The sequence below is a fragment of the Mobula hypostoma genome, chromosome 22 (genome assembly GCF_963921235.1).
Source record: "Mobula hypostoma chromosome 22, sMobHyp1.1, whole genome shotgun sequence".
NCBI lineage: Eukaryota > Metazoa > Chordata > Chondrichthyes > Myliobatiformes > Myliobatidae > Mobula > Mobula hypostoma.
The window spans coordinates 8,151,836-8,164,564 of record NC_086118.1 but is presented as its reverse complement, the minus strand read 5'-3'; the positions used below and the strand labels follow the sequence as shown (position 1 = coordinate 8,164,564).

The 12,729-nt window shown below is 43.8% G+C and overlaps 1 protein-coding gene across 4 annotated transcripts in view; it reads right to left on the bottom strand.

Annotated features, from left to right (window-relative positions):
• Nucleotides 1–12,729, bottom strand: part of spata20 (spermatogenesis associated 20) — a 479,531-nt gene that overhangs the window by 353,153 nt on the left and 113,649 nt on the right. For all 4 annotated transcript variants that reach the window (XM_063074197.1, XM_063074194.1, XM_063074196.1 and 1 more), the window contains exon 11: nt 3,682–3,874. In XM_063074197.1, coding sequence (XP_062930267.1) covers nt 3,682–3,874 — 193 coding nt within the window. The remainder of the gene's footprint in view (nt 1–3,681; nt 3,875–12,729) is intronic.

Below are 12,729 nucleotides of genomic sequence, written 5' to 3'. Positions count from 1 at the left end.
GCAGTGCAGGAAAGTAGCACGAAGGTAAAAGATTAGTCATGATCAGAATGAATGTTGGAAAAAGCACCAACATTTGAATGGCATACTTCTGCTCTCATTTCTTATGACAGTGCAACTTTAACTGACTCTTCCACCACCTCTTAGTGTGGTTCAGTGTTAAACTTTTGGTTCATTACACATCTGTAACAATCTCAGATAGTTTAGTAGCTAAAGGAACTGTAGAATGGCAAGATTCTGTTGAAAAATGCTTCAAAAAATGGGAGAATTAACTCACTAAAATCACATGGACAAGCACCATGTTCCAAATTTGGGCCCAGGTAAATGGTTTGTTATTGGAGACTGGGTTATCAACTGAAGGAGGACCCCAAATAACTCCATTCTTCCTGCTTCCTACTGTTAAGTTGCTCACAAAGTAATTAATATCTAAGATAAAGCATTTGGCTAGAAAATCTCATTATGTGATTACGAACATAGGAATCATAATAATTAACTGCTGTTGGGCTTTTTTTTTAAGAGTGATTTGCCAAATGATTATCAACCTTGTTTTAACTCCTTTCACAAAATCAACAGAATAGTTTACAATTCTCTCTCTTCTCACTTTGAACCTTGAACTATATTTGCACGTGTGTCCTGATTACTTTTAATGTTCTTCTGAGCAGTCCGATTAGTAATCAGTTACATAATTAAGAACACGGGAGAAATAGACCATTCAGTCATACCTGAATATAACCATATCTCTACTTATATCATACCATTGTACTTCAAGTCAAACATCAGTATGATAACTAAATCAACAATCCAAAAACTTAAGAGTGTGCTACAGCCGAGGAAAAACATAGAACAGTACAGCACAGGGAAATGCCATTCGGTCCACAATGTTGAGACGAACCAAATAAAAAGCAATTCAAAAACACTCAAACACCATGCCCATGTCCCAATCTTCCCATCCAAATGTCTCTTAAAATCCTCTAATGTACTGTATTTGCCTCCAAGCTTACCCCTCATATCCCCTTTGAACCTATCTTCGCTCACCTTCAATACATGCCATCTGGTATTAGACAGTAAAGAGAGAGGGATGAAGAGACAGAACATAGGCGCGCGCGCACACACACAAACACACACGCACAGTATACACTGCAGGTTCTGAGATACAAAACAAAATAAACAAGATAAAATGAGACTGATTTTCATCTGGCAAAAATCCTCTTCTGTAAGCAAGTCCAACAAAAGATAATTGTTCTAAACCCCACAGTTGTAATTGCACAAAGATTTTCAAGCCAAATGCCTTATCTCTCCTCGACAGTTTTAATTACTGTGTGAGCAACTTAACAACTGGGGGGGAGAAAAGGAAAGGAGAAATGTGACAATTCAAGCTCCTGTTTAAGAAAATTTTATCTCTGAAAGTTTATGCTAACCTAAAACTGTCAATATACTTTAGTTTTTTGGCAGTAAATATCTCAGTACTTCTGTATCTTGGAACATATACAAGTCACAGAGTTGTTCCTGAGAATAAAGATCTGTAGCTTCACAGTGTTTAAAGCCTTTATAATGGCAGCCACTACAGTTAAGCTCACTCATTCTTTCTGCAGCGTTTTGAAATGTTTAGAGAAATTGAGAAGTGATATGATTGATATTGTGATGTCTTCAAAGAAGCTAAATATAAAGGCAACCACTACAGGCTAATCCACAACATCCAGAACAGTAAAACAAAGAACATATGCTAAATTTGAAGATGGGTATTCAAAATCATTGGCAATGAGATAGGCTGAGGGAGTGTAGGCCAGCAGTGCAGACGTCCTACTAAATTCATCCAGGCTATTATTACAATAACTTTGTTTTATTTAGCAACCTAGTTTGCCAATTGGCAATCAGTCCGTATTGCACAGAAAAGCATATGGCAGGATCCTACAATCAAGGACACTTGGGGATAGCCCTTGGCAATTGGGAGTGGGGAGGAAGTAAGAGATCTATGTTTGCTGTAAGGTGAAACCATTTAGCATTAACATTTTGACATGTGATATTGAGGATATCACAAATCTAAATGCAGCAAGCTTTAAAAGAATCGATGACCTTGAAGCCTATGATTCTCAAAATCTACTACTATTATGGCTTCTCTTGACATCCTCCCCCCTCTGAGGTATTTTATGGACCAACTGACAGAAACAGTTGTTAGGATTAGTCCAAATCTCCATTAATATTGCATTGCACAAACACCAGGGTATGTAGAACGTGAACCAGATGGATATAACAAACAAAGGAAACTATAGTTGTAGTGTGGTTGGATTGCCACTAGGTGCCACATAAAAGGGAGATGCACAGGAGCTCAGAAGATTTTTAGCATGGATTTAAAACTGATTATTACATCGAAGACAGACAGTTGGAATACGCCGGTCTTTTTCAAGCTGGAAGGATGTAACCAATGGGTCACACTAAGGATCAGTGCTTGACCTGCAATTACTTACTACTGGCATTAATGACCTGGAACCGGAAGCAGAGTGCAAGGCATCTGAAGTTTGCCAGTGACACTAAAATAACAGGAAGGCACGTTGCAGTGAGGATATTTGGACTCTTATCATGAAATATGCTTAGTTTAATGGAAGGAATCAGGGCAACTGGAGTTTAATGTAGTAAACTAAGGTCATGTACTTCAGTAAGATGGACCATAAGTCAGACTACTAACTAAGTAGAGTGAAATGAGTGAAATTACAGAGGTATCTTGGTGTGTAAGTTCAGAAAGTAATTAGGAAGGCAAATGACAAACAGTATTTGTCTTTACTGGAATGAGGTTGAGTCTAAATATAGGGAAGTATCATTACAATTGCAGAGAGTGCTTCCGAGGCCACACCTGGAGTACTGGGCACTTTTGGTCCCCTTATTTAAGAAAGAATATGTAAAATATATTCCATTAACCTAATTCCTGGCTTGAGACAGTTGTCCTTTCATGAGCTGATAAGGATATTGGATCTCCATTCTACAGACTTTAGAAGAATGAAGTGACCTTGCTGAAAGAAGCAAGACCTTAAGGAAGCAATGACAGCGTAGATGTTTCCACTATTGAGAGAGTCGTGAACAAGGGGACAAGGTAAGAGGTTGGTCCTTTAAAACAAAGGTACAGAGAAGTTTCTTCACAGAGGGAAGTGAATTTCTGGAATTCACTACCCGGGAGGATTATGGAGGCTATATAATTGCAAGTACTGAAAGAGGAAGTAGATGAATTTTTGAAAATGAGAACTACAGTGCTATGGGGAACTGGCCCAAGAAGATCTGGAGTAAATCAGCCCTGACCATACTGAACAGCAGGACAAGTTTGAGAGACCAGATGCTTCACTTCTGTTCCTATGTTCCTGTGCTCTTGTACTTTTGATTTATTTTTACATCCAAAAAACTCCATATCAATTATATTTAACACACTGCAGTTTCATTGTAACTTTTTCATAATCTGGATCACATTCTAATTGCAAGGAGAGGATATCTTATATCAATAAAGGCCAAGCAAGGCCAAGGCCAAGCAAGACAAGGATGTCAATCAAGGCTTTCAGAAAATCATTGATAACAAATTCAAGTTTAATGGACAAAAAAGGAGGAAAAGTGAGATGATCCAGGCAACTCCAACATATCCTACTGAACATTTGCACAACTTCCCATTATTTTCTACTCAGCATTAAGAACTTCTTCACTTACCATTCCATGATGCCACCATTTTGCTATCGAGATGAGGTCGCGGTCTCTGTTTCCTGACTTCACACAGCCTGGTTCTGCATGTACTCAGAATGTCTTTGACCTTCTCTATCTCCAAGCCAAACTTAGCAGCTGTCAGCTCGAGTGAGTAACGGACTATGAGGACATTCTTACTTTTCAGTTCTCCATGAAGATCCTACAAAGCATGAAGAGGCTTTAAAAAGCACAGTTAAAAGAAATGCAGAAACAACTTTATGTCAATCATATCTCCCATTTGTCTCAATTTAAGCCAGGAAACTCTGGGCCATGTGGGAATGACAACTGTGAGACTATAAGCAGGAGAACAGGTCTTGCTCTCAGTGACCAGACCACAGTGAGAGTATCACAGCCATTTATGCTCCTGATTGTTTTCTGGAAACTTCTTGGTTGAAATACTAAAAATCAAAATAAGGTTAAAAATCAATCTTGGAAATTTATAGAAAGTCAAGAAAGAACTTCTCAGACAATTCGTTTCCTTTATTCTTTTTTAAATCGTTCCTAGATTTCATACTATTGGTGGAAGATAGGAATAACTGTGGAAGTCTTTAAGACTTCATGTGACGTAGCTAGCCTATTCTTGCTCTTCAATTCCATACATTTGAATAGTTGTAATAATTCCCCTCACAAACATGATATGAATGAGCTCAACGACCATCACTGAATCGTAGCCGAAGGATGGTTGTAGTTGGGAGCAGAATTCCAAGGTTATACATTGTTTCGGAGGGATAGGAAGGTTGGTAGAGGGGGTGGCATGGCTCTGCTGGTAAAGAGTGGCATCAAATTAGTAGAAAGATGTGACATATGATCGGAAGATACTGAATCCTTGTAGGCTGAGTTAAGAAACAGCAAGGGTAAAAGGACCCTGATGGCATTTATATACAGGCTTCCAAACAGTAGCTGGGATGTGGTCCACAGATTACAACAGGAAATAGAAAAGGCATGTCAAAAGGGCAATGTTATGATAGTCATGCGAGATTTCCACATGCAGGTTACTTGGGAAAATCAGGTTGTAAATGGATTTTGAATGCCTATGAGATGATTTTTTAGAGCAGTTTGTTGTTAAGCCTACTAGAGGATCAGTTATACTGGACTGGGTGTTATGCAATGAACCGGAGGTGATTAGGGAGCTTAAGGTAGAGTACCCTTAGGAAGCAGTGATCACAATATGATTGAGTTCAACTTGAAATTTGATAGACAGAAAGTTATGCCTGACATAACAGTGTTTCAGTGAAGTAAAGGAAATTACAGTGATATGAGAGAGGAGTTGGCTAAAGTAATGGGAGGAGATGTTGGCAGGGATGACAGCAGAGCAGTAATGGTGTGAGTTTTTAAGAAAAATTAGGAAGGTGCAGGATAGATGTATTCCAAAGACAAAGAAATACTCAAATGGCAAAATCGTACATCATGGCTAACAAGAAACATCAAAGCTAACGTAAAAGCAAAAGAGAGGGTATACAACAACTCAAGAATTTGTGGGAAGACATAAGATTGGGAAGCTTTTAAAACCCTACAGAGAGCAACTAAAAGAATTTTTAGGAGGCTAAAGATGAAATATCAAAGCAAGCTAGGAATATCAAAGTGGATAGTAAAAGCTTCTGCAAGTATGTAAAAAGTAAAAGACAGATGAGAGTGGATATAGGACCAGTACTGTGATCAGTTTCGGGTTCCTCATCTGGGCTGGCATTGGAGTGGGTTCAGAGGAGGTTCAAAAGGATGATTCTGGGAATGAAAGGGTGATCATACAAGGAACATTTGATAGCTCTGGGTCTGAACTCGCTGGAATTTAGAAGCATGAGGGGGGAACAGGATCAGCTATGAATGAATGGTGGAGCAGACTCTATGGGCCAAATGACCCAATTCTGCTCTTATGTCTTCAGGTTTTATAACTATTCAAGTACATAGAAAGAGAACTACTGGGGAAAATCAGTGTTTTTGCCATCCTTTCCTTCCTGGTTCAAGTGTGACTCAGAACTCAAACCAATGTGATTAATTTTACCTGCCCTTTGAAATGTTCAAGAAAACTATTAGTTGCATCAAATAATCTACCAAATATGAAACCAGATGGGTCACACAGCATTAAACCAGGTATCAGACTCAGAAGTGTCAGTCAATCCTGCAAATCCATTGATATTGTTGTACTTGAGCACGATTCAAAGTGCTTCCCCATAGATTAGTCAGCTTATAGATACATGGTTATGTTCATGTTTCTTAGCCAACACCCGAGACTCTTCCATCACCATCTCCATGCAGCATTTTTGTTTTCCAGTTGAAATTACTGTTTTCACTTTTTCCCATATTGTTCTCCCTTTGCCTGATCTTTACGCACTTACTAACCTCTCTGTATCCCCTGGTTATCCCATCATATCCTTTTCTCAACTACTTTCCCAAATTCAGGCAACATCCCGGTAAACGTTCTCCGTACTCTTTCATTATCAAATTTAGCAGTCTTATTCCACAGTGCCTTCATCTTCATCATTGATATTGTGACGAGAATACACATAAAATTAAGATGTTTGCTGGCCTGGGTTAGCATCAGTGACATCAGCAAGTGGTCTGCCACCTGCCCTCAGGGGAAGGAGAGATAAGGAACAATGGAGTAGCGTCTGGAGATGTGTAATGAAGGGACGGGAGAGAGAGCTGTCTGGAGCGGCTCCCCCCCTTTGAACCCTGAACTGTTTGAAGTGGTGGACAGGCGATGCCCCAGCAGGGGGATAAAAAGGGACAGGTTCGCTAAGGCAGGACACACACGCCACCCGAGGTAACGAGACCCTGGAAGCGGTGCGCCTCTCACGAGTCGGTGGGAAGTAGCAGACAATGGCCAGAGTGGAAAGGTACGATCAGCGGGAACCCGGTGTGTGTCCGCCCTTGCCTGGGTGCCGGGTTCACTGCAGAGGATCGACCGCATCTGGAGGAGGGGTCACAGTCGGTGACCTCAGGTGACATCACCAAGGACCTGCCCAAAAGCTGCTTGTGAGCCACATCGCCGGCCTGTGAGTGAAGCCGTGTCTGAATGACCAGTTGTTCCTGTTCTCTCTCTCTCTCCCCCCACGTTGTCCATCGCCATGGCAACGATTACTGCAAACTGAACTACTAAACTGGACTGAACTTTGAGTCACTTTGAAATTTGGTCATTTACCCCTAGACAACGATAGAGCTTGATTGATACTGTTATCTTAATTCTGTGCACATGTGTGTTTATCATTGCTGAACTGTTGCATTTATTATCCTTTCGATTACTGTGTTGCTTGTTTTTTTAATAAAACTTTCTTAGTTCTAGTACTCCAGACTCCAACTGAGTGATCCATTTCTGCTGGTTTGGCAACCCAGTTACGGGGTACGTAACATAAGTGGGGTTCTCGTCCGCGATTTTGAACGCTAAATTTGGGACGGAGTAAATTGATTGGGTTAAAATTCCCGAAAGAAAGAAAAGACGAACAGCAGAAATGGAGGCTGAGGAATTTATAAAGGCGCCGACCTTGGAGGCATTAGAGGATGCCAGGAAATCGGAATTGATAGCTGTGGCCAAACGGTTGAATCTTGCTAAGGTGAAGTCGACAATGAGGAGAGAGGAGATACACAGAGCTATTGTAGAGCACTATGTATCTAAAGGTGTGTTTCCCCAAGGTGAGCTGGGGGTGGTGTCTATTGAAAAACCTGCTGGAGACGCAGTATAGGTACAGCTTGAAAAACTGAGACTCGAGCACGAGTTCCGGGTACGGTAGTTAGAACACGAAGAGAAGGAGAGAGAGTTAGAAAGGCAAGAGAGAGAAAGACAGCTGGAGAGAGAAGAGAAAGAGAGGGACAGACATTTGGAGAGAGAGGAGAAACAGAGAGAAAGGGAATTTGAGCTGGAGAAGTTAAAGATAAGGACCGAGCAGGGGCTCGTGCCGAACCAAGGTGGAGGGTTCCGGGCGACCCAGGAGGTTAGGCTGGTTCCCCCATTTGATGATACCGATGTGGATCGGTACTTTCTCCACTTCGAAAAAGTGGCTATAAGTCAGGACTGGCCGAGGGATAAGTGGGTTGTTTGACTTCAGAGTGTACTGAAAGGGAAAGCCCAAGAAGCTTACTCCGCTTTGTCCGCGGAAGATGCCCAGAGGTATGAGGTGGTGAAAGAGGCCATCCTCAGGATTTATGAGTTGGTCCCAGAGGCATACCGGCAGAGGTTCCGGAATGCAAGGAAGCAGTGGGACCGCATGTATTTGGAGTTTGCCCGTGAGATGCAGACATATTGTGAGCGTTGGTGCGCCTCAAAGGGGGTAGAGGGGGATTATGACAGACTGCTACAACTGATCCTGATTGAGCAGTTTAAAGGTTGTGTCCCTGAGGGTATGAGACCCTACCTCGATGAGAAAGAGGCAGCCACGTTAGCCGCAACTGCTAAGTTTGCGGATGAGTATGCGTTGACACATAAAATGAAGTTTGCCCCGAGTAAAGGCTACCAGAAGGGTAGTCAGGACGGCGGGGAGAGTCCGCCGGAAAAGTCAGAAAGTAAGCCGGGGACTAGTGAAAAGGATAAGGTAGACCGGGAGCAGTCTGGTAGGAAGTCTCCTGGGGTCATCTGTTATAATTGTGGGAAAGCCGGACACTTTGCGTCCAGGTGCTTTGCCCAAAAGAAGGAGACGGGAAAAGGAAAAACGGCGATTTTGACTGGCTGTATCGAGCTGTTAAGCAAACCGCTAGGGAAGGACAGGTCTGAAAAAGTCCAGGAAGGGCGTGAGAAGTTATCTCAGCCGGATTGGTGTCAGTGAAGGAGGGGTTAAAACCAGTTCCAGTGCGGATCTGGAGAGACACGGGAGTGTGTCAGTCACTAATACTGAAGAGTGTATTAGAGTTTAGCTCAGAGACTGAGACTGGGGAGGTAGAGGTCAAAGGTGTTGGGGAAGGGACAGAGTCAGTCCCTTTGCACCAGATACACTTACAAAGCAACCTGGTCTCTGGACTAGTCACGATCGGGGTGAGGTCCGAATTACCGATGAAAGACGTGGAAGTCTTGCTCGGTAATGACATCGCCGGAGGAATCGTGTTCCCAGTCGTGAGATTGACAGGTCAGCCTGCCAGCATTGAGGCCCCGCCCATGGACTCACAGGTTCATCACCGGCCCGCGATAGTGAATTTAGCTGAAACGTTTCTGCCAACCTTGTATGAGACGGGGTGTAGTGAGACAAGAGGTAGTGAGGGAGCTGGGACGGACGTAGCAGTAGCCAGGAAAGAATTTGTGCAGACGCAGGAGCGAGACGAGGGGCTGATGGTTTTTGCAGAGACAGCTCTCTCTGACACAGCTTTAACAAGGGAACTAGTAGGCTATTGTGGGGAGGAGGAAGTGCTAAGGAAACAAGGGAAATCAAGTACAGTACCCGCAGATGAGGAATGGGGGGTGGTGCAAAAGAGTTATGGGGATGAGGTTTTTAACATGGCCCACGAGGTACCCCCCGGTGGACATTTTGCGGTGCTGGAGGAAACAGTTGGTGGACTCATGAAAGAGATTTACCGGCTGCCCAGGGGGAAGAAGGTTATTGATCATGACCGACGCGAACTGAGACGGCCACCGGCTTTTGATATGCTAACAAACCCAGTCGGTGTTAGCGTGGAAATCAATGAAGCTAGGGGCCCCCTGATAAGAGAAAAAAAACATTTTGAAAAGATTAGTATGGGATCGATCAGATGGGAGAAGGCTATTGTTTTGGCCAGGTCTACTGATAAGGTCTCTCCCTTAATCCCCGAACAAAGCGAATCTTTAGAAGAAGTAATTAAACAACTCGCACCCGTGTGTTTGATTGTCCCGAGGCAATGCAAAGAACTGGGACGTTGGGTGATGTCTGTTACAATAGGTAAACCTAGTAAAGAACACGCATATATAATGAGTAATTCAGTGACTAAAGGGCTGATGAACACAGAGGTGTGTATTGGCAATTTAATACGGCTGTCTGAAGCCAGCTTGATGGTGAACCTTGAAAAAAATGAATTCGGCCACACGAGGGTCACTTACCTGGGAATTGTGGTGACACAGGGGCAGCTGGCAGCGATGCAAACTACAGAGCAGGCTATCGCTGACCTCCCAACCCCAACAGACAAGAGGGCCCTCAGAAGGCTCTTGGAGATGGTGGGGTACTGCAGGAAGTTTTGCAATAACTCTGCGGTCAATATCCGTCCCCCTCCTACTAAGCCCTTGCGAGAGAAAACTGAGTCGGAATGGCACGACCCTTGTTATTGTGGTCCGGGACAAAGCCAAATGAGAGGTTACATTGATCGCAATTCATCAGTGTTTTTGGCCACTATGAAGTTTGCTGAGTTGGAGCCTGGTCTAAGGAATTATTAATAACACATGTAAAAGGAACAGAAAATGTGATGACTGTCTGTCAAGGTGCTGACAGCTTCAAACTCGCTGTGTTAGCCAAATAGCTGATAAAGATGTATATTTGTGTGTGTATCAAATAATGTATTCATGTTTGTAATTTTTACCTCCCGGTAAAAATCCTTAAAGGGGGGAAGTGTGACAAGAATACACATAAAATTAAGATGTTTGCTGGCCTGGGTTAGCATCAGTGACATCAGCAAGTGGTCTGCCACCTGCCCTCAGGGGAAGGAGAGATAAGGAACAATGGAGCAGCGTCTGGAGATGTGTAATGAAGGGACGGGAGAGAGAGCTGTCTGGAGCGGCTCCCCCCCTTTGAACCCTGAACTGTTTGAAGTGGTGGACAGGCGATGCCCCAGCAGGGGGATAAAAAGGGACAGGTTCGCTAAGGCAGGACACACACGCCACCCGAGGTAACGAGACCCTGGAAGCGGTGCGCCTCTCACGAGTCGGTGGGAAGTAGCAGACAATGGCCAGGGTGGAAAGGTACGATCAGCAGGAACCCGGTGTGTGTCCGCCCTTGCCTGGGTGCCGGGTTCACTGCAGAGGATCAACCGCATCTGGAGGAGGGGTCACAGTCGGTGACCTCAGGTGACATCACCAAGGACCTGCCCAAAAGCTGCTTGTGAGCCATATCGCCGGTCCGTGAGTGAAGCCGTGTCTGAATGACCAGTTGTTCCTGTTCTCTCGCTCTCTCCCCCCACATTGTCCATCGCCATGGCAACGATTACTGCGAACTGAACTACTAAACTGGACAGAACTTTGAGTCACTTTGAAATTTGGTCATTTACCCCTTGACAACAATAGAGCTTGATTGATGCTGTTATCTTAATTCTGTGCACATGTGTGTTTATCATTGCTGAACTGTTGCATTTATTATCCTTTCGATTACCGTGTTGCTTGTTTCTTTAATAAAACTTTCTTAGTTCTAGTAATCCAGACTCCAACTGAGTGATCCATTTCTGCTGGTTTGGCAACCCAGTTACGGGGTACGTAACAATATCAACTGTAAGAAGTCAAGGGCCCAGCCCAGGTTTGAATCCTGTGGCATGCTATTCACTACATCTTGCCAACCGGTCAAAAAAACATTTATGCCTATTCTCAGTTTTCCGTTAGCCAGCCAACCTTCTATCCACGTGAATACATTACCTTCTGTGCCACATACTTTTATTTTCCAACATGATTTTTGATGCCGTAACATTTCTATGCCCTGTGGAAATCTAATCAGAGGGGCCCGGTACACCAATCCCCTTAATCAGCGGTCCCCAACCACTGGGCCGCGAGGAAACGATATGATTTGGCGATATGAGTCAGCTGCACCTTTCCTCATTCCCTGTCATGGCCAGTGTTGAGCTTGAACGCACGCGAGGTCCTTACCCGCGCGTTATCCATGTCAGCGCGGGAAGGAGATCAACTCCTCCAGCTTGCAGATGACGGTGAGCTGAAAAGTATGCTTGACGTAACATCTCTGCCAGCATTCTGGATCAAAGTCAAGGCTAAATATCCTGAGATAGCCACGAAAGCACTGAAAATATTGCTTCCATTTCCAACATATCTCTGCGAAGCGGGGTTTTCTGCAATGAATGCAACGAAAACTAAATTGCGGAATAGACTGGACATAAGGAACCCCCTTCGAGTTCGCTGTCTCCCATCACCCCTCCATGGGACCGTCTTGTTGCAGTAAGGCAAGCCCAGGGCTCCCACTGATTCAGCGATATTGGTGTGTTGCAATGATTTTCTATGTTCATACGGGGAAAATATATGCTGTGTGTTTAATATCCAAACGTTACTTAAAAAGTTATGATGCTATTGACTTATATAACCATATAACAATTACAGCACGGAAACAGGCCATCTCTGCCCTTCTAGTCTGTGCTGAATGCTTACTCTCACCTCTTCCCACCGACCTGCACTCAGCCCACAATCCTCAATTCCTTTCCTGTCCCATATACCTATCCAATTTTTCTTTAAATTATAATATCAAACCTGCCTCTACCACTTCTACTGAAAGTTCGTTCAACACTTACTTCAAGCTCCCCTGTCCTCTCCTGATAATTGACTTATAAGACCATAAGACCATAAGAAGTCGGCCATTTGGCCCATCGAGTCTGCTTTATCATGAGCTGATCCATTCTCCCATTTAGTCCCACTCCCCCACCTTCTCACCATAACCTTTGATGCCCTGGCTACTCAGATACCTATCAATCTCTGCCTTAAATACACCCAATGACTTGGCCTCCACTGCTGCACGTGGCAACAAATTCCATAGATTCACCACCCTCTGACTAAAAAAATTTCTTCGCATTTCTGTTCTGAATGGGCGTCCTTCAATCCTTAAGTCATGCCCTCTCGTGCTAGACTCCCCCATCACGGGAAACAACTTTGCCACATCCTCTCTGTCCGTGCCTTTCAACATTTGAAATGCTTCTATGAGGTCTCCCCTCATTCTTCTAACCTCCAAGGAATACAGTCCAAGAGCGGACAAACGTTCCTCATATGTTAACCCTCTCATTCCCAGAATCATTCTAATGAATCTTCTCTGTACCCTCTCCGTCAGCACATCCTTTCTTAAATAAAGAGACCAAAACTGCCCACAGTACTCCAAGTGAGGTCTCACCAGCGCCTTATGGAGCCCCAACATCACATCCCTGCTCCTA